This window comes from Glycine max, chromosome 12 (assembly GCF_000004515.6).
Source record: "Glycine max cultivar Williams 82 chromosome 12, Glycine_max_v4.0, whole genome shotgun sequence".
NCBI classification, from domain to species: Eukaryota; Viridiplantae; Streptophyta; class Magnoliopsida; order Fabales; family Fabaceae; genus Glycine; species Glycine max.
In genome coordinates this window covers 18,830,601-18,855,823 of record NC_038248.2, presented here as the reverse complement: position 1 = coordinate 18,855,823, position 25,223 = coordinate 18,830,601, and the positions used below count along the sequence as shown (strand labels likewise).

General features: G+C 31.8%; 1 protein-coding gene and 1 pseudogene across 1 annotated transcript; both read right to left on the bottom strand.

The window, feature by feature from the left end:
- Positions 1-10,857: 10,857 nt before the first annotated feature.
- On the bottom strand, positions 10,858-23,934 carry LOC100779584 (valine--tRNA ligase). The gene is made up of 5 exons (XM_026124626.2): positions 23,792-23,934; positions 23,625-23,704; positions 21,765-21,792; positions 21,457-21,565; positions 10,858-11,122 (listed from the first exon to the last, which is right to left on the bottom strand). The coding sequence occupies exons 1-5, from the start codon at positions 23,925-23,927 to the stop codon at positions 11,035-11,037; spliced, it is 441 nt and encodes a 146-aa protein (XP_025980411.1). The 5' UTR covers positions 23,928-23,934; the 3' UTR covers positions 10,858-11,034.
- Positions 23,935-24,032: 98 nt separating this feature from the next.
- On the bottom strand, positions 24,033-24,899 carry LOC121173153 (UDP-glucuronic acid decarboxylase 1-like; annotated as a pseudogene).
- Between the last annotated feature and the right edge of the window lie 324 nt (positions 24,900-25,223).

Below are 25,223 nucleotides of genomic sequence, written 5' to 3'. Positions count from 1 at the left end.
ACAAAGCATACCTGGGTTAATTGTCTAGTTTAATGATTTTCACGTAACAGGGTAATATTAGCTGGGTATCTATGAAATTACTGAAAAATAAAAGGGTATGTAAATTTTCAAAGGAAAAAAAACCTAAAAGAATCACACCAATAGTTGTTTTCAGCAAAAGACAAAAATTATAGAGCAAATGAAAGACAGAGGTGAAGCAGATGAAGTGCAGAAATATATTGTAGACAGTAGAGTATAGCTTTACAGTGTTTTGTTAAAGTAGCCATAAAGATATTGTGCTCTTACCAAGCTTTTGATCATCAATGTTCTACACTTGCTCATCAAGTTTGATATTCTGACATTAATAAACACTGCTCCTGACTCCTTGGCAATAGCTTTGGCAAGCATGGAGAAGCAAGGACCATTCTGCAACATCAATGGAGAAACAACTATGTTTTATAGACCATTATGCAACATCAATGGAGAAACAACTATGTTGTATACTCCTACTGAAAGCAATAATCTTCTTCTCTTTCTCTTTGTTAAATAATTAGTTACCAGAGTTGTTATTATTATTTATATAATCATGCACTTTGCTCGAGTTCTAAAATACAAGTAAATTATGGCAGGAGAATCAATTCTAGCTAGCTTGAAGTAAAACCCACGTTACTGAACCACTAGGCAAACATACCAGAAAAGAAAGTTGTTAAAAAGAAAAACGTGTTAAAATAAGGAAAAGGGTCATGTCATGTCCTCACAACAAAATGAAGGTATAATTAATCATTTTAGTAAGTGAATCACTTTATATATAAATTTAAGCATGAATCTTCAACCGCACTTAAATGTCTTTGGTTAATTTTCATGTCTGAAATTTAAACTAACAATTATTATAGTAGTGTATTGGGCAGATATAAAGTTAGCGTGTCTAAAGTGCTTTTTGTCATGTATTCCTGTCTAGAGAAAATATTACTAATACATCTTTTGCTGTTAGTATTTTTATTAATATATTTTTTGCTAAAATAATAAGGAGTATGGGTAGATTTTTTACCAAGAGTGAAAACACATACTTTAGTGTTAAGCTTTTTTCGATTTTATATTTTGCGCCTTTCCAACTACCTCTACCATGGTGCTAAGTTCATGTATGCATGGATGGTTCGTCTATCTTCTGTTTTGTGATTATCAGATGATTGTTAAAAAAAATATAATTTAGTGTCTTGGCATTAATTATCTGTATAGATTTTTTGTGGAATATCAAGTCTAGTTGTTATTTATTTTGGGCCGCTGGACTACTATGTTTTGGATCATCTCAGAGGTTGGTTTGGACCTTGGATATCAACCCGGAAATGGAGTCCGCAAAAAAATATATTAAATAAAAATATATATTTAAAAAATGGTTTAGTATGTTTCTAACATTTTTTTTTTTTATCTGTTTTTGCTCTACTTACTTCGTTTAGTATGCTCTTTGGCATCAAGTCTTAGATGCATCAAGGGCCCATATTTTTTGTCTAGGTCTCTTAATTTTCGATGTGGATTAGATGTAACAAGATGGGGTATGTTTCCTATGATAGGTAGCTTCCATGGGCCAGGGGGTATGTTGGAATTGAATAAGATTAATAGCAAGTTAAATTCAGACCAGTTTGTTGAACTTCATTAGCCATGTGAAATTTTCAAGCATAGAAAGGAGTCAATTAAAAAATTACTAGTGAAAAAATCATTTAGAATTTAAGAGGAAAAAAATTCTTACAAGCATATTAGAGGACTGATGGGATGAAATTTCTCCACCAATAGCTAGATGACTGTAAATATTGAAATATTAGATGTAAAACCAATCTTACAACTTCCTGCAAGAAAATTACACCTCCAAATTATTAGAAAACAGCCAAGAGGAAATTGGTAGTAAAAACAGAAAAGAAAAAAAATAGTAGCAGAAATATTTCATAAAATTTATGTTGACCAAAAATTGTACTACTTGATCAAGCTTCATGCAACGAACTTCAATAAATTTGGGAATATTTCATATGTGAGATTATAGAGGACTCAGAAGCATGCCTTCATGTAATTTGGTAGCTGGTCAATTGCTGTAATATCTCATCTGCATTATTAAAAAAAATTAGTAATCATTGTTTTTAATTTCTTTTCATCTTTCCATATAAAAAAATATTTTTATCTAAGAAAACTCTTAACTAATAATTAGTGATTGGCCCTGCAAACAGCTTTTGTGATAAGAATTTAATGGTCACCTGAATTAGAAGAGATACACTCTGCTCAATATTCTTGGACCTGTGGCAGCAGGTTCAACACTGCTCAATATTCTTGGAGAGGTCTATTTTGATAGCATCTTCATACCTTATTACTCCAAAAGCCTTAAAGTAAAGAGAGTAATTGGTCAGTGTAAGCCTACCTGGCAATTAAAACCAAAGCAACATTTACATTTTTATATGAAAATATTAATTTTATGAATTCTAATGCAATAATAAAATTAAGATCAGACACCAAGCAGCTGACCAGGCCAACTTGTTGATCCAATGTCGCGAACTACTGAGTGCTGGCTGTTCCATCTACATGTAATATATATTCAAAATTATAACCCTATGTTTGGATGGGGAAATTTAACCAGGTAAAATATTTTAATAGAGATATTAAATCGTCTTTCAATAATCTAATATGTTTGGATGGGGTATTTTAAAAGTAATTAAAATGCTGTCATTTTTACAAAGTATTTTAATATATTAATTTGAGAGAATTTGAAATTCTCATTAAAAAGCAAAGAAATTAAAATTTCCTTTCTCTCTCAGCACACACCACGCGCTCTCCCTCTATCTCATCGCACACTGCAGACGAGCTCTCTCTCCCTCTCAACACACCATCACAAGCTCTCTCTCTCTTTCCCTCTCAGCAGCGTCACGAGTTACCACTCCCTCTCCGTGGCTTTTCTTCCTCTCGCTGGTAAGTTCCTCTCTCCCTCGTTATCTCTGTTTTTTTTTTTCTTTTTTCAAAGTTTATGTTTGTTTGATTTTGATTTCATTTTTGTAGTTATAAGGGTTGCTTATTTTTTATTTATTTATGTTTTGTTTTCTATTTTGTTTCTGTGATTTTGATATGTTGGTGGGTGTGAATTGAATGGATTTGGAGTTGAGATAGATTGTGAGCACCATATGTTTGTGAATATGCATCAAAGAGAAATAGAGAAATAGAGAAACAAATCTATTTAAATTTCTTGAACTGTATGATTTTCTGGGGGTTCAAGGGAATTGGTTTATTTGGCATTTTAGTTATTTGTTGATGGGGTTCAAGGGATTATTTAGGCTTAGAGATAGCTTCAGAACCTGTGGGGATGTGAGTTACCTTGAGTGGAGAGTGTTTCTAGCAGAATGACAAGAGCATCGAACCCAAGAACTCTAGAACTGAATCAGCAGGTTTGGAGCTTTCAAGCACCAACATCTCTACAAATCAAGTGGAATGTAAACCGATTCAAATGCCTATCAGTGTCAACTTTAAACTTTTAGCAAAAAAATAAAAAAGGAATGCAATGGCTTTAAAAAACAGAATAGTTATACCTCACATGTAGCAATAAAATGAAACCAGTTACATAATATACATGTGTCCAAAACCACCACAAATAGTCCAAACCCATGCCCAAAGGCATAAGCATCATTGTTATTAACAACGACTACACAAATCCAAATGTCCAAAACCACCATCCATATATATGGCACAGTACCAGATTGCAGAATATATAGTGGACCTTGTTTGGATAAGCTTTTCTATAAGCACTAATAGGAGAAGAAAATTAAAAAGAAAAAGCTTCTCCATAAGCTAATGAGTAGAAGCTTTCTCATATTACTTCTCCAAAAGCTAATTTTTAACCTATGCATAAACTAGTTTTAGTTTATGAACTAGTTTTAGTTTTAGTTTATGAACTAGTTTTATTTAGCTTGACTCTATTTTGAGGGCGGTGGCTTCTAGGAATATAGTTGGTTGACAAGAGAAGCATGTGACAGTTAAAAAAGCAGAAACGAGAGAGAGGAGTCTTAATACAAATTAAGAACTTTGGGATATTAAAGGTTCAGTAGCCTATGAGTTAGGTGGCATGAAGAATAGAAATTATAGTCATGTGAAAAAATGCTTCTAAGAATCTTGTTGGACTTGTTTGCTTCAACCACAGACAAAACATTCATTTCTTTACCAATTCTTTTTCACGGGTTGCCATATGAATATTGAAACTTTATAACCGTGAAAAACCCCATTAATACAGAGAACTACGGATATGACTTAATTATTAGCAAATAAAAAAAGATTTGCTAGCGAAACTCATGTCACAGACAATTACACTTTGTAACAGAATCATATATATACTCTTAAAAAAAATTAAGAGAATTAATATGATTGATTTTGTGCTAGATTAGCCATGAATAACCAGACCCATGAATGAACCTTGTCATATTTTTATGGTTTTCTAAAACAAGATTGTAGTATGAAAATATGAATTATTATCATTTCCTTTCTACTGGGAGCGGAGGGGGCTCATCTGTTTGCTTGGTGATATTGTCTGTTACTTGGGGCATTTATTTGAGTTCGAAGTTCGATGCTTCCATGCAGTTTATTCTTGTCTATTTTGCAGTTTTATATATGCAGGGAGTTATGGTGTTACTGGTGTATATGTTGGTTCTGTTTTTTGGTGGGTTTGGGAGTGATCGTGATGCAAGATTGGCTTACATAATTAATTTGGTGGGTGTGATTTCACAGTTGATGTGGCTTGGGTTATTATTTTGTGACAATAATTCAGACAGAACAAGCAGAAGCCGTTTTTATTTGGTCTATGTGGCTCGAAATTTTTGTGACTTACTATGATAGAAGAATTAAAGGCTTAATTAAGATGTTACATCCAACAGAAAAAGTTATATCACTAGTAAAATATGCATGCAAATGCATTCTAAAAACACCATCACATGAATGAGTTCAAAACTTTCCAAATTTAAAAGAAAAAAGTAGTTGCAACAAACATTTTGACTGACTCCCAGTATTGATAACCCAAATTTTGAATAAAATTTTCAGGTTTGCAATTGACAACTGCAAAACAAAAAAAGAATCAAATGAATGCAATGGAACTATCTACCTTTTTGTGATACCTGTTAATTGTTATTGTACTTAAATATTTTTTATTTATCTATATGTTTGAACTGTAATTTTGGAGTTGGGTCCTTTTCCATCGGGTTATCGATTCTTTGATTTTCAAAATTACTCTTTTGCTCGTGTGTCATGTGCTGTTGTTCCCATTTCTTATGTGTATTTTATTTTATTTTTGTTTGTCCTGAATATGATAATTTCTTATTTGCTTGCGTCCACTGTTCTATTGGATATCTACATGTTATATTATTTGAAAAAAATGTGCACGATCTCCTTTGTTTCACTCATGAAGTTAAAGGTTGAATTTCGTGTGCATGTGATGGTATCCTCTTATGGAATATTTTTGCAGGGCCAGGGTCTTGGTTTACTCCGCATGTTATTACGGTGAATGCTGGAGAGGTATCTAATTAATCTTACAAAATAATATGAAATGCGTGGGCTAAGTTGTTTTCATTGGAATGACTGTTGTGTGTTGTCTTTTATTTTCTACATAACTTATGTTCTCTTTTATTTACATTCCTTGATGCATGCTTCTTATTAATACTCCTATATTTTAATTGAAGTAGTAATTTGGTTTGCTTTGATAAATATTGTTGTTTGTGAACGTGATATTGTGATCCATTAATTTTTCACTGGCTTCTTTTTTGTGAATGTGATATTGTGATCCATTAGAAAGGATCCATGAAGCAACAACCTATATATATGTGATCTTTTTATCAACATGTGATCTTTTTTGTTTTCTAAATTTTGTTGTATGGATGCCCTGATGTTGCAACAAGTAATGCCAAATTCAAATTTAGTGTATGCATCATGCATGTACTAAAAATTTCATTTAATATTGTATTCATTTTCTCTGCCTTCCAATTATATATTGTATTATATTTGACAGAGGAAGCATTTAAGTTGTTAATTGATTAATTAACCATACTCATAGGGTCTATGTATAAAGAAACACATTATTGCAGAGTCACATTAAAACTCATTTATTTATATTGAAAAAGTAGACGACTTGGGTTCTGTGGGAGAAATCCTAATGCCCCATTGGCCCTCCATTTCACAACCTTGTCTCCAAAATATCTCAAATTAAACAAGAAATTGCCAACTTCCCGAGGAAAAAAGAAGAGAAATTTACCATCTATCCTTTCTAAATGAACTGTACACTTTCTTTTATTAACAAAAAACTATCCACGCATTTTGAATCCAATCTTTGAGAAACATTTTCATGTCTCCTCAATCATTTTTCACATCATATTCATATCCTATTTGTGACCACAAAAAAGAATCCACAAACCCTGCCCCCTTTCACGAAAAAAAAACAAAGAGAAAAAAGACAGAGATCATTTCTATCATCCTCCATGTACAAAGATCTCCCTGCCTTCATTATCATGGTTATGTACATTCAAAATTCAGCCACAAAAACAACCTGTGCATTCAGGTGAGCTCCCTTGGTCATAGCCACAGAAAGAGTGGCCCGTGAATTAAACCGTCAACCACAAGCTCTCCAACTCCAAACAATGGATTCTTCTTTCAGCTATTTTCTGGACATTCAGATCAAAACTCTCCCATCATGTTAATGTTTGAACCTTTTTCTACTTACTATTACCAGTCTTCAATGAATATTCTACCCACAAAATCCCGGAACCTTTTTTAGTACAGTTTTGGATCAACAGCTGAGATTGATGAAGGGTCAACCTGTAAAGACTTGTAAGCATGCTCCAGTTTCTTGCTGATATCGTAATCTTGCAAAATGTCAATAATCCCACAATATATAACAACATCGTAGGTTTCCCCACTGCAACAAGGGGTGTATTGATCAAAATCACTCCTCCGAGCCATGCGCTCTGCTCTCGCAGGCATATTGGCTCCTAACCTAATCAATGATTTCCTGAAACATGAAGAAATATGTATAAGACGGAGTATATAGAAGAAATTTTGAATCGACAAAAATGCAGAGATAGTATGAAAAACATCCAAGTTGAAAAACCAACATGGACCAGAGGAAATAATAACCAGGCTAATATTAAATTAAGAACACTAAATTCTTTTAAAAGAGATTAGGACCACCCCTCAAACAACTGCTACTATATTCCCAACTACTCAAAGATAATTCAAACTACTTGCAAAGTTACAATTATTATCATGAATGTCGTCAATCCAGAGGAACAAGACATGATTTAATAGTATCATTGTTTTTAGTTGATCATCTTTGTATTGCACTAGTATCATTGTTTTACATCTTTTACCTAGATATTTGTTTTAAATCTCCAAATAATATATGCATATATTATCTTATATCATTATCATGCAGTTTGGATTGAGAAGAAATGGATCATAGCATAGTTGACACTGCAATGACTTCAAGAAAACGTAAAAGAGAAGAGTATAAGAAGATAATCTTATTAGATGCTGCTTGTGTTGTTCATATGGTCATTGGTGTAGTGACATGGTATCATAATAACTATTTTTTTAAGGAACCAACCCGAAATTGGGAACTAGAACGTCAGAGCTTCCTTAATCGTCTTTATAGAGGAACAAATAAAGATTGCATTGAACAATTGAGGCTTAGTAAAAATGCATTTTTTAACCTTTGTAGAATTTTACAAGAAAAAGGTGGATTAGTAAGAACAAGAAATGTTCCAACAACTGAAGCAGTAGCAATGTTTTTACATATCCTTGCTCACAACCTAAAATATAGGGTAGTGCAATTTAGTTATTGTAGATCTAAAGAAACCATAAGTAGGCAATTCAATGATATCTTGAGAGCGGTAATGAAAGTGAGCAAAGACTATTTGAATTTTCAACCCTGTACTTTAGAAGGTGCGGAAGCAAACAAGTGGAGATGGTTTGAGGTAAGTTTATCAATTGTTAGGAGAAATTAGTTAATTATAAAATTTTCTTAGAATCTAAAAAAATTGTCTTGTTTGTAGAGATGTATTGGAGCACTTGATGAGACTCATATTCCGGTTACAGTTTCTCCTGATGAGAGACCTAGATATCGTAATAGAAAGGGTGATGTCTCTACAAATGTGTTAGCTGCTTGTGGTCCAGATTTAAGGTTTATTTATGTGTTACCTGGGTGGGAAGGGTCTGCAGGAGATTCTTGAGTATTACGAGATGCATTACGTCATCAAAACAAACTTGAAATTCCAACTGGTAATATTTCTTAGAAATAATTTTTTTCTTTTTTTTTGGTCTAGTTTAAGTCTATGTTTGTTATTTTAAACATTGTAGGTATGTATTTTCTTGTGGATGCGGGATATACCAATGGTCCGGGATTTTTAGCACCATATCGAGGGACTAGATATCATCTCAATGAGTGGATTGGAAACACCCCTCAAAGTTACAAGGAGTTATTTAATCTTTGTCATGCAAGTGCCCAAAATGCAATAGAAAGGTCATTTGGGATCTTGAAAAAAAGATGGAGTATATTAAGAACTCCTTCATTTTTTGATATAAAGACACAAATAAGAATTATCAATGCTTGTTTTGTGTTACACAATTTCATAAGAGACGAATAACAAACTGATCAACTTTTAGAAGTTCAAGACTTAGAATTTTTATCTGTTGTTGATGAAGAGTTAGTCCATTAATCAAGGGAAGAAGTTCAAAATAATGTCATAGATGATATCACAACTATTCAAGCTACCGAGGAATGGACAAGATTTCGAGATACATTAGCTATGAATATGTTTGCTAACTATCAAGTTAGGAGAAACTCTGCTTAGGGATAGTTCTTTTTAAATGTAATTTGCTATTGCTGACAAACTTTGTGTGCTTTGTTACTATTGTACTTTTCTATTGAAGATAGACTTTTATGTACTTTGCTATTGCATAAAAACTTTGCTTGAAATATTTTCTATGATTGTGCAGTGAACTAGTCAAATGAATAAAGTAGGTCATATCTACTATTTGTTATGTGCAGGTTGAATAAGTGACATTAACTTCAATGGAGTCGTCTAATAAAAAAATGATGGACAAAAGAAAAGTTTTAGGAAAAAATAATGAGGAAACAATAAGTTATTTTACATGAAATTTGGAAATGGAATGTGTATTGGCTGATGTACTTAGAGATCAAAGAAATTTGGGCAACAAGGGTGACGGAGGTTGGAAAAGGTCAGCATTGAATGCTGCAGCCGCAGTGTTATCTACAAGCTTCAATGTTAATGTCACATCAGATAATGTCAAAAATCGTATCAAATTATGGAGATCGTGGTTGGGATGGCACTAAGCACATGATCACAGTTGAGAATGAAAATGCTTGGAATGAATATTGCACTGTAAATATTCTTTAAATGTTGCTATTTGTTATTCAAAGTAGATTGGATTTGACTTTTTCTTTGTTTTCTAGTCGCATAAATCGGCTAAACCATTTCGACTCAAGGTGCTTCAAATTGGGATGATATAGTGGATTTGTGTGCTAAAGATAGAGCCACCGGTCATGGAGGATGCTGATGAAGCGATGAGTAGACAAACAAATGAAGTGGAATTCATGGGGTTAGGTGCTACTGCCATAGATTTAGAAGAATCAAGCTCTAATACAAAAGGAAAAAGACAAGGTTCGACTTCTTCTGGCGCACATCCTCACAAGAGAAAGATGGGAGAAAAAAAAGGAATAGGCAGCTTCTTTGGATAAAATGGCGAACTCTTTTAATCAAATGGTGGAAAAAATGGATGGTAAAGTTGATGATGAAGATATTCAAGAAGTATTACGTGAGACAGCTTTGATACCAGATTTAGTAGACAACAATGGGCTAAACTATTAAATGGTTAGCTGACGATCCAAAGCAGTTAGCTACTGTGAAAGCCCTTCCAATTCACCAAAAGACAGTTATGTTTTAACACATCTTGGAGAATGAAACTTGGTGAGTAACCTTTTGTCTACATTTCCAATCTCAATTTTCAAATTATAAATTTGTGTCTTTTTTATGCCTAATTGAGCTCATATTTTCACTATAGTTATTTGTCTTTCCTCTTGTGACTTATATTATCTTGTTTCTTCTTCCCTAAATGGCAGCATTGGATGTTAATTATTCAGGTTCATCGACCTTTTACACTTGATGATGAATGAAGATTATGGAATGAAGAATGTTTTTTTATTTTAAATTTGGACCTTGTAATTTTTGTTTAAGATCTTTGTTTGGAACTTGATTAATTAGGACCTTGTAATGCTTGTGTTGATTCGTGTTTATGCGTTGGTGCGTTATTAACAATTTGAATTTTCTTCCCGTACGAACAATGAAATTAATATCATTTGAATTTTGTACGATATAATTGTCCTTAAATTACATAATTATTTAATTTTAATATGTTTTTTAAAATTATTGCAAGAAAAGGTAATTAATTTTTTGAACAAGAATAAAGAATTACATATCATTCATCTTTTAATTTTGCAGTATTGTTTAATCCAAGTTTTTTTGTGTTACTACAAAAATATTGTATAAGATTCAAAATTGTTTAGCATTAAAATTATTTTGATTATTTAATTATTAAGTATTAAAAAAATTTATTATTATATATTTTATAACATTAAATTTATTTTGAATATTTAACTATTTAAAAAATGACTCATCTTTATTTTCATTCAATATTAAAATTTTAATTTTTAAATAAATATTTAAAAATTAAAATTTTAATTTCATTGAAATTAAATTACTTTATCCAAATAAGGAAATTAAAATACAAGAAATTGAATTGTCTCATCCAAACAAAATATTTACAAAATGAAAGAAATTTAAATCAAGACAATCAAAATGATGTGAATTTGAATTTCTTAGAAATCTTTAAATTCCTCATCCAAACACATGGTAAGAGTTCGAGTATTAAATAAAATACAAGATTTAAAATCATAAAACAGAGGAAAGCAGCCTGGCTAAAATCATGGTAACTACAAAAAACATATACAACTAGAAGTCACCTGTGAATCCCTACTTAGCCCATGCAAATAAGCATAAGAAAATGGAGTGAATTCAGTCCCATCATCACCATTCTTGCCACCCAAAAGAACAATATGTCATGCCTGTCAAAAGTTAAAAAGCATCATCACTTTATAAAACTTCAGCTAGGGAAAGAATTCTCAGGAAAATCGATTATAATAGGAAATGAAAGAGCCTGCGGGGCTTAAAGAAAGCATAATTCATAGGCTAACTATACCTTATTGAATTGAAATTTTATCAGAAAATTGAAGGAGGTAAGGATCAAATTCTTAAATGTCAAAAAAATAAGAGAAACATATGAAAAATCAAAGAAAATATTTGAAGATATAAATGAATAAGATTAACAAAAAGAACAATTCACTTGATGTTTAAATGAAAGACTTGCAACAGGAAAGCAACTTCAAAAAATTGTAGAAAACACAAGAAACTGATTTGGAAGAGGATTTGAAATCACAAAAGAATCTGATTTGGGAAAAAGAATTTAACAAAAAAGTAAATATATAACCTTTATGTATCAATTTCAAAATTAAAAAAGAAAACAAATCAAGTTCAGAAAATCTTAATACTTGGGAGAAGATTCTTACCAAAATGGACGCAGGGAGAGAAAATTGTATCTTTTACTATGTTAGGATAGATTGATTTTAAATATATCAAATGCATTCTTTCAAATTCTCTCAACAATAATTGAAAGAGTTGTCATTCTTGCATCATCCAATGATACTACATTCAAATTCTGAAAAGTCTTAAAAAGCTAACCATGTATATGAAGCCCACCAATTCAAACTACAATTAACTTTGGTTTGAAATGATTTTAAAACTATTGAAACACATTGAAAGTTTCTATTAGAAGAGGTAATATAAATTTCAAGGACATTCATATTAAATATCCTGATATGAAAAATTCCAAACAATGAAGAACAAAAATAGAAGAAAAACAATTTACACTTTTTTTCTCACAATTAAAGAAGATTTCTTAGTATGTGATTCTCTACCAATAATCTTCCTCTAACAACATCCACCGCTCATACCGAATATAGGACACAAGTACTTATAAAATGGAGGGAAGTTGTAGGAGAAATATAAGTGATTTTCATATATATATATATAAGAAATAGAAATAATATTGCATGAAATTATTTGAAAAAAAGAGATAAAAGCCCTAAATGAAATTAATAAAAAAAAACCAAACCAATGAATATTGAATACAAACCAAATCCAACAATTTCAATTGAAAAAGTTAGCTCACCTGAGTTGTATGCAATGCAATATTTTTGCAAAGAAAATTAAAATAAGATAGGAAGATGAGAAGATAACAACAACAACAACAACAACGCCTTATCCCACTAGGTGGGGTCGGCTACATGGATCAACTTCCGCCATAATGTTCTATCAAGTACCATACTTCTATCCAAATCATTAAGTTCGAGATCCTTTTTGATAACCTCTCTTATAGTCTTTTTAGGTCTTCCTCTGCCTCGAATTGTTTGTCTTCTCTCCATCTGGTCTACTCTCCTCACTACAGAGTCTACCGGTCTTCTCTCTACATGCCCAAACCACCTAAGTCTATTTTCCACCATCTTCTCTACAATAGGCGCTACTCCAACCCTCTCTCTAATAGCTTCGTTTCTAGTTTTATCCTGTCGAGTCTTACCACACATCCACCGCAACATCCTCATCTCCGCTACACCTACTTTATTCTCATGTTGGCTCTTGACCGCCCAACATTCTGTTCCGTACAAAATCGCCGGTCTTACCGCAGTCCGATAAAACTTTCCCTTTAGCTTGATCGGTACCTTTGCATCACATAACACCCCCGATGCTTTTCTCCATTTCATCCATCCTGCTTGAATGCGATGATTCACATCCCCTTCAATTTCCCCATCATCCTGTATTACAGACCCAAGATATTTAAACCGTGTGACTTGAGGGATAATATGGTCTCCTATTTTCACCTCTGAGTTAGAAACCCTCCTTTTTTTGTTGAACTTACATTTCATATACTCCGATTTGCTTCTGCTTAGGCGAAAGCCATGTGTTTCTAGAGCTCGTCTCCAAGTTTCCAACCTCTCATTCAACTCCTCCCTCGACTCTTCAAGGAGGACTATGTCATCTGCAAAAAGCATGCATCTCGGCGCTATCTCTTGGATTTGTTCCGTGAGGACATCTAGAATTAAGGTAAAAAGGTAGGGGCTAAGGGTTGACACTTGATGCAAACCAATTGTGATGGGAAAATCGCCTGACTCTCCACCCTGTGTCCTAACACTAGTCGATACCCTATCATACATATCTTGGATAGCTCGAATATATGCAACCCTAACCCCTTTCTTCTCTAGAGCTTTCCACAAAATCTCTCTAGGCACTCTATCATACGCTTTCTCCAAGTCAATAAAAATCAAGTGCAAGTCTTGTTGGGCCATGCGATATTGCTCCATCACCCGCCGTAATAAATAAATCGCTTCCATGGTCGACCTTCCCGGCATGAAACCAAATTGATTCTCAGTAACTTGAGTCTCCTTTCTTAATCTCCGTTCGATCACTCTTTCCCATAATTTCATGGTATGACTCATGAGCTTGATTCCCCTATAATTTGCACAATTTTGTATATCTCCCTTGTTCTTATAGATTGGCACTAACGTGCTTCTCCTCCATTCCTCCGGCATGCGTTTTGACCTCATAATTTCATTAAAGAGTTCGGTGAGCCACTCAAGACCTCTATCTCCAAGAGTTTTCCACACTTCAATAGGTATGTTGTCTGGCCCCACCGCCTTACCGTTACTGATTCTTTTCAACGCTTCCTTTACTTCCTGTTTCTGAATCCGACAATAGTACTTATAGTTCCGGTCCTCTTCTCTTGTGTCTAGACTGCTAGAGTCATATCCATATCCATCATTAAATAAGTTGTGGAAATACGCCTTCCACCTTTCCTTGATATCTTTTTCATGCACTAAGACTTTGCCTTCTTCATCCTTAACACACTTTACTTGATCCAAATCTCTAGTCTTCCTCTCTCTACCCTTAGCAAGCCTATATATAGATCTTTCTCCGTCCCTGGTTCCTAGAGCTTGGTATAGTCCGTCAAAAGCTTGGGCTCTTGCCTCACTCACCGCCTTTTTGGTTTCATTTCTAGCTATCTTATACTTATCCCAAGTTTCAGAATTTCTACACCTAGACCACTCCTTGAAACACTCCTTTTTTACTCTAACTTTGCTCTGAACATTTTCATTCCACCACCACGATTCTTTACCCCTAGGTCCAAAACCTCTAGATTCACCCAACGTCTCTTTAGCCACTTTAATAATCTCTTGGGACATCTTGTTCCACATATCATTTGCACTTCCTTGTGATTGTCCACACCATCCCTCCCATATCTTTTGTTGGAAGATTCCTTGTTTCTCACCCTTCAAGTGCCACCATTTGATCCTTGGTGCTACCATAGGACTTCTTCTCTTTGCCCTATCTCTAATTCTTACATCCATAACCAAAACTCTATGTTGGGTAGTCAAGCTCTCTCCCGGGATAACTTTACAGTTCAAGCAATACTTCCTATCAGACTTCCTGATAAGGAAGAAATCTATCTGAGAACATGTCCCTCCACTTTTGTAAGTGATAAGATGTTTCTCTCTTTTCTTAAACCATGTAATGGCTATAGAAAGATCCAAAGCCTCCGAAAACTCCAAGATGGATTTACCCTCCCCATTCATCTCCCCTAGGCCAAAACCCCCATGCACCCCCTCAAAACCTCTAGCCACGCTACCTACATGTCCATTGAGATCCCCTCCTAGGAAAACTTTCTCTCCTTGGGGTATATCCTGAAGTACCCCTTCTAGATCCTCCCAAAATTTTACCTTAAAGTGTTCTGCTAACCCAACCTGAGGTGCGTACCCACTAATAACATTAAAGGTGTCTTGTCCCACTACCAATTTTAAGGCTATGATACGATCTCCTACTCTTCTTACATCCACGACATCCTTCTTCCACTCCTTGTCCACAATAATCCCTACCCCATTTCTTGATCTGATTTTTCCCGTATACCACAGCTTAAATCCCGAGTTGTCTAATTCTTTCGCTTTTTCACCTGTCCACTTAGTTTCTTGTAGGCACATAAAATTGATCTTCCTCCTCACCATAACATCCACTATTTCCATAGATTTTCCAGTAAGTGTGCCTATATTCCATGAGAAGATAACAAAAATAAAGAAATTTTTTAGAATAAATTTATTAAAAAAATTTAGTTGTAGGTTCAAAACGAAAAGATTCCTAACCAATAAAACACCCAACAAGTTACATATTCGAGACACCCCTAGCAAAGAAAAATTATTCAAAAATAAACTCATTGTGTCACCGCACCATATTAGGCATGTCAATGTCAATGCATTGACATTACTAATGAGAAAAGTATCACCACTTTGAGTATCAAACACAATATCTCTAAAACTTTCAATGGGATTTTATATCGAACTACCGAGTACATATATACAAATCCCTTTTAGGTGCCTTTACCCAATTCTATAGTGATAAAAATGTGTATTTAATTCATATCATCGATTACAACAAAAAAAAAACAATTTTTTAGGCATTGTTCATGTATTTAATTTTTTTAATTTCTAAAAGGCAATAAAATATTGATAAAAATATATATTTTGTTATTTTTAAAATTTATTTATTTTTCTTTATTTGTATGATAGGGTTAGACTAATCAATTAAAAATTTTCTTACAATTTAAAATAATTAATTGAGTTGCTAAGAATAAACCAATACTATAAATAAATTAAATTCATTTGGACATTACTAATCCAATTTAGTTTAAAATTTTATTTAGACATCTCACTAATTATATGAATTAAATTAAAATATTTTAAAACTTCTAAGAAATTGATTTGAATTTAATTCACATTCTGTTATCAAAGAAATTAAATTCTGTACAGAAGTTTGAATTATATAAAATACATAATTATTTTACAAAAATTATTTAATTTCTAGATCTGTTAAATAATTTTTTTCAGACTTTTTTCAATACTCATATTTATCTATTATAATAAAAAGAGGAACCTAATACAATACATTTGTGTTTATAACAATATTTTTTTCTGTTTCAAAAATAATATATTATTATTATTATTTAAGTTAATATTAATATAATTTATAAAATAAATAATTTATATAAAATGATGAAAAGGACTCGAAAAATATAAATAAATATATGCATTTATAAGTTATTTATATACATAATGTATAAACATAGACTAAATATATACATATGCATTTATATGTAACTTTTATACCCATCATGGATTTTCCCAACAAAACAATAAAAAAATAATAATTTTCTTCCAAGATACCTCCATCCATCTTCTTAATTTTATTACTTTTTTTTTCTTTCAAGACTCACCCTCACCTATCTCCTTTTATACCCAATTAATTTTCTTCCAAGACAATCTCCTTTTAAGACACTATTTATATATTTAAATATTTATAACAATATTTGTAAACAAATTTTATCCCGACATGACACGGGTCACACATTCTAGTATATAAATATATTTTAAAATTGTTACAAGTATATATATGTCTTTTAAAATTATTAAATATATTATAAAATATAATATATAAATATTATATTATAATATAATATTTATATTATATTATAATATATAGAGAGAGAAATTATTACATATAATAATATAATTTGTATTAAGATAATTAATGTCAAAAATAAAATTTATATTATTTTCTTTGTGTTATCCATGATCTGTCAAACAATACACAAGATAAAAGCACCCCAAGTTATAATATTTACAATTCAATTAAGTTTACATACATAACTTAATAACTAAATATTCACATCATTATAAAATATAATAATAAGGAAGTTAGTTAAATAATAGTAGTGAAACTTAATTTAAATTAACAAAAAAATGAAAATATATTTTAAATATTTAAGCAATTGAATAAATAAATAAATAACATATATACCTTGAAAATTTTAAAACACTCTAAGTAAAGAAATCATAAATGAAAAAAAAAAATATTGCAGAAACACGTTTTGGTTGTGTGAAAAGCACCATCGGCATTCAAAGAAGCCATATAAAGTTCACTAAACTCAGAGTACATATGTATTCTAAGGCCTACGGCTGCACTTGGATAAACCATTTAATCCAGTCTTATTGAACAAGTACTTATAATATAACTATTTATAGTTGTAAAACCAAGGCCGAACTTGAGTCTTGTTTGGAGATGAGAATGTAGCTAATTAAAAGGGGTCCAATTTTTTTTAAAAGAAAAGTATATAGTCATATAATTATTTTTATATTATAATATATTGTTTTTATAAATGGTTTGAAATTATTATTTTATTTCATGTCTCTTTTTTATTTATATTGGCACGTATCATGTGATTAAAAAGTATTATCTCGTTGGTTGTTAGTTTTTTTCAAACAAGAAACATAAATAAAAAACTCAAATTATAAAGAAAATAAAACTAATCATTATTATGTTAGTAAACAATAAAAATATCTTAGCTATAATATAAAATGATATTTTACTGATAATATAAGATATCAATTCAACAAGAATATTTTCTTTGAAGACAAAATATAAATTAAATTAATCATATATATAAAACAATTTTTTAAATACATATATATATATATATATATATATATATATGTAAATTAAAAGAATAATAATAAAATATGACGTATTTCCCACAAATTTACTCAAATTCAATAAAACTCAATAGGGACCGTGATGAATTTAAAAAATATAAATTTACCTTTTATATAAACCATAACTTATCTTACCTTTTCCGAGCAAAGTCAAACCTATCTTTTTTTTATGTTTATCTTATATATAAATATTTATATTATATAATTTTTTTAAGAATAAATTAAATAATAGATGATAAATAAAGAATAAATTGAACAAAAAATATGATACGTCTTTTTATATTCAGTAAAAATAAGTTATTTGTTTAATGTGACAAAACATATCAATTTTAATAAAATTAAGTGTTTATTTTTTCATATAAATTTATAATTAAATATAAAAGGGTCCTACTTATTATTTCATCCTGATTTGGGCCCATAACATCTGATGACCGTATAAGTTGTTTTTATAATAATGCATGGAAGGAAAAATATCGTTAAACTTTCTTAAAAGAGAAAGTAAAAATAATGTAAAACTACTTTTTCAATATTAACAGGATTCGCCTATTATTTAATAAAATTTACTAGATAATAAGAAAAATACGTTCAAACTCTTACATGTTTTACAATTATAAAAATGTAAGATAATTACTATAATATTTAAATAATTTTACATAATTTTAATAATCAAATTAACTTGGCCAAACAAAATCATTAATTGGGAAGAGAATTTTATTAATTTTTATTTTTTGGGTAAATCAACTTGGTTTTTTGTAAAAAAAAAAAAAAACAACTTGGTTTTAGTGCTGATGGCATGCGACTGCCACCTGTCAACCATAAGTTACACCAACAACCAAGACTAATCACGTTACTTATGGGTGGGGACTAATTCTACCTATTTTCATAAATTGGAATACCAAATTCATTGATTTTAAAATATAAGAAGTTTAACAAAATAAAATATATATAAATTAAAAAAGTTTATTAATCTTATATCGATAATGTAAAATATTTTTACACTATTATCTAATCAAAATTCATGATTAGTATGACTTGTAAAATAATTATTATAAAAATAATAAATTTATTATAAATAATAGATGATACTTGAATGAGAATGACCATGTATAATCATTTTTTTCTTAAAAATAATAAAGAGATCCAAATCATGATGGCAGTGTTGTTTCTATGTTTTATTAAATGTGAGGTGGTGGGATTTGTGCTTGTAATTACTTTTTTTCACTGTTGTTGCTATAAAGTTAATCCAAATTCATAAAGTCAAGATCCACCGTCATTATTAAAAAAATTATTTTTTACTATATGTATTTTTAAACGGTTATGCAAAATCATTTTAGAATATTAAGTAGTGACAGTTTTATAAATAATAAAAATTTTATGATGATAATTTTATAAAAATCATTTTAGAAATTAAATATTTTAAATATTCAAAGATGATTTTATTAGAAAATCGTCTTTGAAATTTCTGCACCTTCTTATTTTGACGCTTAGAATTTCATTCTCTTTCATACACCCTTAACCTCCTCCATGGCTTAAAAGATTCTATAGATTCTTCCTCTCCCTCACTCTCAAGTCCTGCACCGCCTTAACCTTCCCCCTCCTGGCCACCTCTTCCAAAAGTATGCATTTTAATATTTTAAATAATAAGTAATGCAAAATTTGAACCTTATTATTTCCTCGGAAGATTGTTTACATTTATTATCTATCAACTATATTCTAATACTTTTTTATTAATTATTATTTCAATGTTAGTTGTTTTTTTGCTTCTCTACAATAATAATATATGTTTGCTTTAGTGAATTATTTATATACATCTGATGTGTGCTGATTATTAAATGCAAAAATTCATTTTTGTACTACTACAAATATACGATTCTAAGTCGGTTATATAGGATTTTTTTACGACGATTTTAAACCGTCGTAAAAAGCAGATTAATTTTTTATTGCTTGGTATTATAACCTCATTTCATATAATGACATTTTATCCCACCTAAGCACCCTAACAGTCATGCAGCAGATTAATTTTGTATTTTTCAACTTGAATCGTATTATGAAATATACAAAATAAGAAGAAAAAAAAAACAAGAAAGCCACCCAGAAGTAACCTGAAGGCGTCTAAACATGGCTGCTGAATTGCTCCATGTTCCATCAATCAAAATAAAATGCTGGGTTGCACCTACTTTTAATTGCTTCATAATAAAAAGAAAATTATTACCTTATTGCACCAAATGGAAAACAGGGAAATCTATATTAAAATGTTCAAAGCAACTTAACTATATTCAGGCACGAAAGAAGTTGATGAAGCTGCTGCAAGGCTTGGTGGACCAAAAGAGAAGGACCAATAATACAATTACAAAAACAAAGAGGAAAAATTACAATAATAATGTAAACTATTATTGTATCAAATAACACACATGTGAAGCACTTGCTCTTTTGAAATTTTAAAAAAATAAAATAAAGAATATATGCATTACCGTATAAAGAATATATGCATTTTAATTGGTGAAAAGATTGACGGTATTTTCCTTTTATTACCATAGAGAATATATGCATTACCGTATTAATTTGTAGGAAGACTAATTGAGTGTAATTCTACAATTAAATTTTTAAAAATAGGAACTATTTGTTACAGTAATTTTTTAATAATTGTTTTGAAATTGTTAAACTATTTTCCTTTTCAAATTTATTATTACTATAATCTCTTGTCATGATTTTTTGCTTTAATAGTTGCTTTCCTTTTAATAATTTTTTACTATATGTTGAATGTTGAATATTTAACAGGCCTTTCATTAAGGAATTTAACAGGAATTTTTTTTATCATTGAAAAAGTATTTAATTAACAAGCATTTAACGCTACATTTGAGGGACAATTATTGAATATGTATGTTCCACAATTTAAAAAAAAAAAAAAAGAAAATCTGTTGGTATAATAACTTCTTACCAAAATTGTTTTAAAATTTTCAAACTTATTTCCTTTTATTTTTTTATATTAATCCTTTTCTTATCATAATTACGTATTATAATAACTGGTTTTCCTTTCAAAATTCTCATTGATTGTTTTAAATATTTGACACGTGTATATTACTATTGGATGATTGTTTTAAAAAAGCTGTTGATATTATCAGACAAAATGAGATAATAAAAGAATCAATTAAGCATTAAATTAGAAAAGTAAGAAACTATATGACTTATTGATTATGTTAACGTTTTATTTATAAATAATTTGATGCATATACAAACTATAGTTCTATTGTTTAAAATAATAGTTTTTAGTTTTTTTTTTAAGAACAGTTTTTAGTTTAAAACTTATAAGTAAAAACAACAATAATAAAAATTCCAAAATCAAAGGCTTTACTGACTAAGCTTGAATCAGCAGTTTACTTGATAATTTTTTATGTTATTATTTTTCCTAATAAATAAAAATAGCAACCATGCAATCAGGGTTTTAAACTTATTGGAAGGTAAAGCAAGTTGGAGTTGGAGGCGAGGAAAGGAAGATAAAGCAACCATGACAATTTTTTATGCTATTATTTTTATCAGTTGAATTTATATAAAAATGTGTCAATTATAAATTAAACATGCACTTAATTGTTAAACTTTATTTTAGTGTCCATCAGACCATCACACGACGGACTATTAAACGCTATCAGGCAGCAGGCAAATCCACGGGCAAGATATGCAAGTTATGCAAAGGGTGAATGCTACAATAAATTCCTTAATTATAAAAAGAGGTGGGGATTGGAATAACCACTTACCCTATGGCCGTAGCCCCCCATGATGCAACATTATAAATAACTTTGCTCCCATCCCAAGCTTTTCGTAGCTTTCCCTTTTTCTTTTTCACTGAGAATGTCTTGCTAAGCGCTAATGGAACAAACCACAATAGTTAGAAATTCTTTCCTATTGTTTTAGCTAACTTACAATGAACTTGTCTCAATAAGATCATAAAAAAATATCTGGACTGAAAAGGTAGATGATAAAGAGTTATTTCTTGTTTATCACTCAAATATACGGAAGAATAAAAAGGGAAGATATCATACTAGGAAGAATGCAAACAACTCACCACTCTGGAGTTGGACAGGGGTCAAATCCTACAAAAGAGCAAAGAAATCAATTAGAGAGAAACAGAAATTTCAAATGCATTTGGTAGAATATGTTTGCAGCAACTGATCATAGATAGAATTCATAAAACAACATTATTCACAGCCAAAGAAGAAAAAGGCATTCCTAATTACAAAATGCTAGTGATTGTTATCCTATAGATGAATGAAAAGGGCTACAGAGAAGCAGACTATGGAAAAGGCGTGTAAATTAATGATTGAGACTTCTGAGCATTGCATTGCAAGAAAAATCTTTATCCATATAAAAAACGAACAGGACTGCAACATGATGCCCATAAAGGCATAAAGGAATGGGAAACATATGATACCAATGATATCAAGTCCAACAATGCAATCCTGACATAAACTTATTGAGTTGTAACATGATACTACTTATTTCCTGACATTTAATAGAACAAAGTGGATGGACATCCCCGTAGAGAAAGCACGCATTATACAAACTTAAAAAAGTTCATTATTAAATATTAAATCTAGAAGTTTCCAGTTTAATTTTGCTAAAAAATAGTAGTGGTATATTACTATTCTCAAATAGTCAAGTGACTAGAGACATAAATAGTTAAACATCAGTTCATAATAATGTGTTGTCAGAGCAGACCACGGTGCTAAAAGATGTTATGTAGTTTGCATGAACTGATGCTATGTAGTCTGCAACAAAAATAGAGTAAAATTGAATTGTCAGAGCAGACCACAGTGCTAAAAGATTAGTAAAACACTGGGCAACTAAGAATCCATCAACTGGGATAATATATATATTGGTACATAACACTCCCTATATTTAATTTAGTACTTATTTTAATATGAATTTTAAAAGTTAGACATAGGGAAAGAAAAATATGTTAAATGTGTCAGAAAGTCCTGATTGTTTAAATAGCATAGGCAGATCCAATGGTAATTCTGGCTTCATAAAAATTGTGTGGGTGATGTAGGTACACCCATAATTTTGGCCCTTTTTTTGATCTGTTAGAAATAGTCATGCTGATACGTAGCCAATTTATGCTAAAAGCTCCAAAGACAGCCGAACACATGCCAATTCAAAAGATAAACCAAGTGCAATTAGTATAGCTCAATTTGGTGTGATTTGACAATTTATGAATGAATTGTGTGACTGTGATTCAGAGGACAGAAAATGGTGGTTTCTCAATCAGGTTGCAACAGATTCAAATAAGATTTCAAATTTTCAAAACCAGCATGAGAAGCCTGCCTATTTCAGCTTCATTGAAATTATTTTAGTGCAAAAATAAGCCTTTCATGTTTATTTCACAATAAGTATTTTACAAATACATTTTTCTAAAATATACTTTTCCCCAATTGGAATTTGTGCCTCGACTGAGAAGCATATTTGGAGGTATAAGCAGAAACAAGAATTACCTTCCCAGAGATCAAAACGTTCACCTTCCCAGAGATCAAAACTTCTTGTTCTGAGTCAAAACTTTCACCTTCCCAGAGATCATTTTCGCTAACCATATCCTAGGAATTACCTTATTCTGCCACAACCAATAACTTTTTCTTTTATTATCATTCTAAACTTGAAACAAATAAAGAGAAAGCACTAATTATTTGAAATCACCAAAATGCGAAAAACCATTTCACACTGCAAAAGATACCATCTATAATCTGTGAAACTGAAGCCCGAGCACACTCAACTGTTGAAGAAAGGCCAGACATTCAACTCTAGATTTCAGCAGATCACACAATTGCATTCAGGCCGTAACATTCCATTTGGCCATGGTTTTATTTTTTTTTTGAAAAATATTTGTTAATTATAAACTAGCTCTGATCAATTCAACAAACACATAACCTACCTCAGCACCAACACCCCAATGACAATCCATGGCCAACGTCTCCGCAGTCCTTTTCCCTTCATCGTAACAACTCCTCTCACCTGTAATCACCAAACCAAACCAACAACGAAAACACAAGTTATTTATGTTAAAACATAAAAGCATGGTCCATTCATTCACTCACTCACCAATTGGATTCACATTTCCCCAGTAAGTCTCTTTCTGAGGATGCTCCAACGAATCACCATAAACCTCACTAGTACTAGTAAGTAGAAATCTAGCCCCAATTCTCTTCGCAAGGCCAAGCATGTTAAGCATGCCCATCACATTCGTCTTGTAAGCCAACAATTAAGGATCACAAAATTCAACACAAAACACAAAAAATTATGAAAAAAGAGGGCTGGAACTTAAAAACACGACAAGTTAGAGTTAGAAGATAGAGAGAAAGGATATGATGGTCTTCACGGGCGAATGAGCTCGAATAGAATCGGCTCAACGACGTCGTGGCGAATGAGCTCGAACCTAGGGTTCCCGAACAGATGCATCAGGCTCTCTTTTCTTCCCGTGAAGAAATTGTCAATCACGATGATGTCATCACCGCGAGCGATGAGTTTGTCAATGAGGTGGCTCTCGATGAAGCTCGAGCCGTCGGTGACGATGATTCGTTGCCTCCTGCCGCCAATCCAGATAGGAACGCGGCCCGTGTGAGCCTTGTGCCGCTGAAGCGAGCAAGCCCGATTTGAGGGAGGAATGTGTGGACCGGCTCGGGTGGGCCCATGCAAGAGAGAGTGGGCTGGATGATGAAGAAGGTGGAGTCGATGAGGATGAACAAGAGGCGTTGCTCGCGGAGGAGGTAGTTGATGGATCTGGGGGAGAGATCTAGTGTGCTTGATGGATTTGGGGGAGTAGGGTGAGCTCTCACTGCTCCCCAACATCTCTTCCTCCCTTCGGTGATGCAGACTCATGTTTGGGGAAGGTGTGGGAAATGGAGTCCGGAAGGGCCTTCAGAACTGCCTCTTGGGCTTTTGAAGGTGGGTCGTCACTGGGGATCATGAAGCTCACCGCCAGGTTATGGTAGCACACCACTCGCTTTGTGAACTCGATCATTGGGATTAGGTGGCCCATGCTAGGGGATGGCAGCATCGCCACTACTGCCGGTGCGGGTGCCACTCGAGCTTCTTCTTTTGAGACTTCTATGGCTAACGTCGTAAGACAACAGAGGAGAGGGGGCGACATAACAAAGTAAAGTTTCTTCGTGGGCTAGCTAGGGTATACTGCAATTATTGAAGAGCCTGTACAAAAACGGTCCTTTGTGTCCTTCGTCGTTGTCTTAATTAATCGTAATTACAATATTGCCACCAAGTGACATTCTAAGACAGTTATTTATAACCGCCTTATAAAGTGCGATGTTAAAAACATTTTTTTCCTTTATTACAAAATTGCCACCGCACCATTTTCTAAGATGGTTATATACAACCGTCTTAAAATACACATCGTAAAAAGACGCTTTTGTAGTAGTGTTGCTTCCTTTACTCTACAATTTTTTACTCGAAGAGTTGAAGGAAGGTTTTTTGTTGATATCATGATGCCTTCTATGTTGAATTGAGTCTTAGGAAGCAA

Bases quoted from the DNA above. Each gene is read 5' to 3' on its own strand.
- LOC100779584 (XM_026124626.2), bottom strand. From the start codon at position 23,927: ATGGGCATGCTTAACATGCTTGGCCTTGCGAAGAGAATTGGGGCTAGA. The intron at 23,705-23,791 runs GTGAGTGAGTGA...TGGTGATTACAG, and splicing joins GGGAAATGTGAATCCAATTG to GTGAGAGGAGTTGTTACGAT. The intron at 21,566-21,764 runs GTGAGTTGTTTG...TTGTTCCATTAG, and splicing joins CCCTGTCCAACTCCAGAGTG to CGCTTAGCAAGACATTCTCA.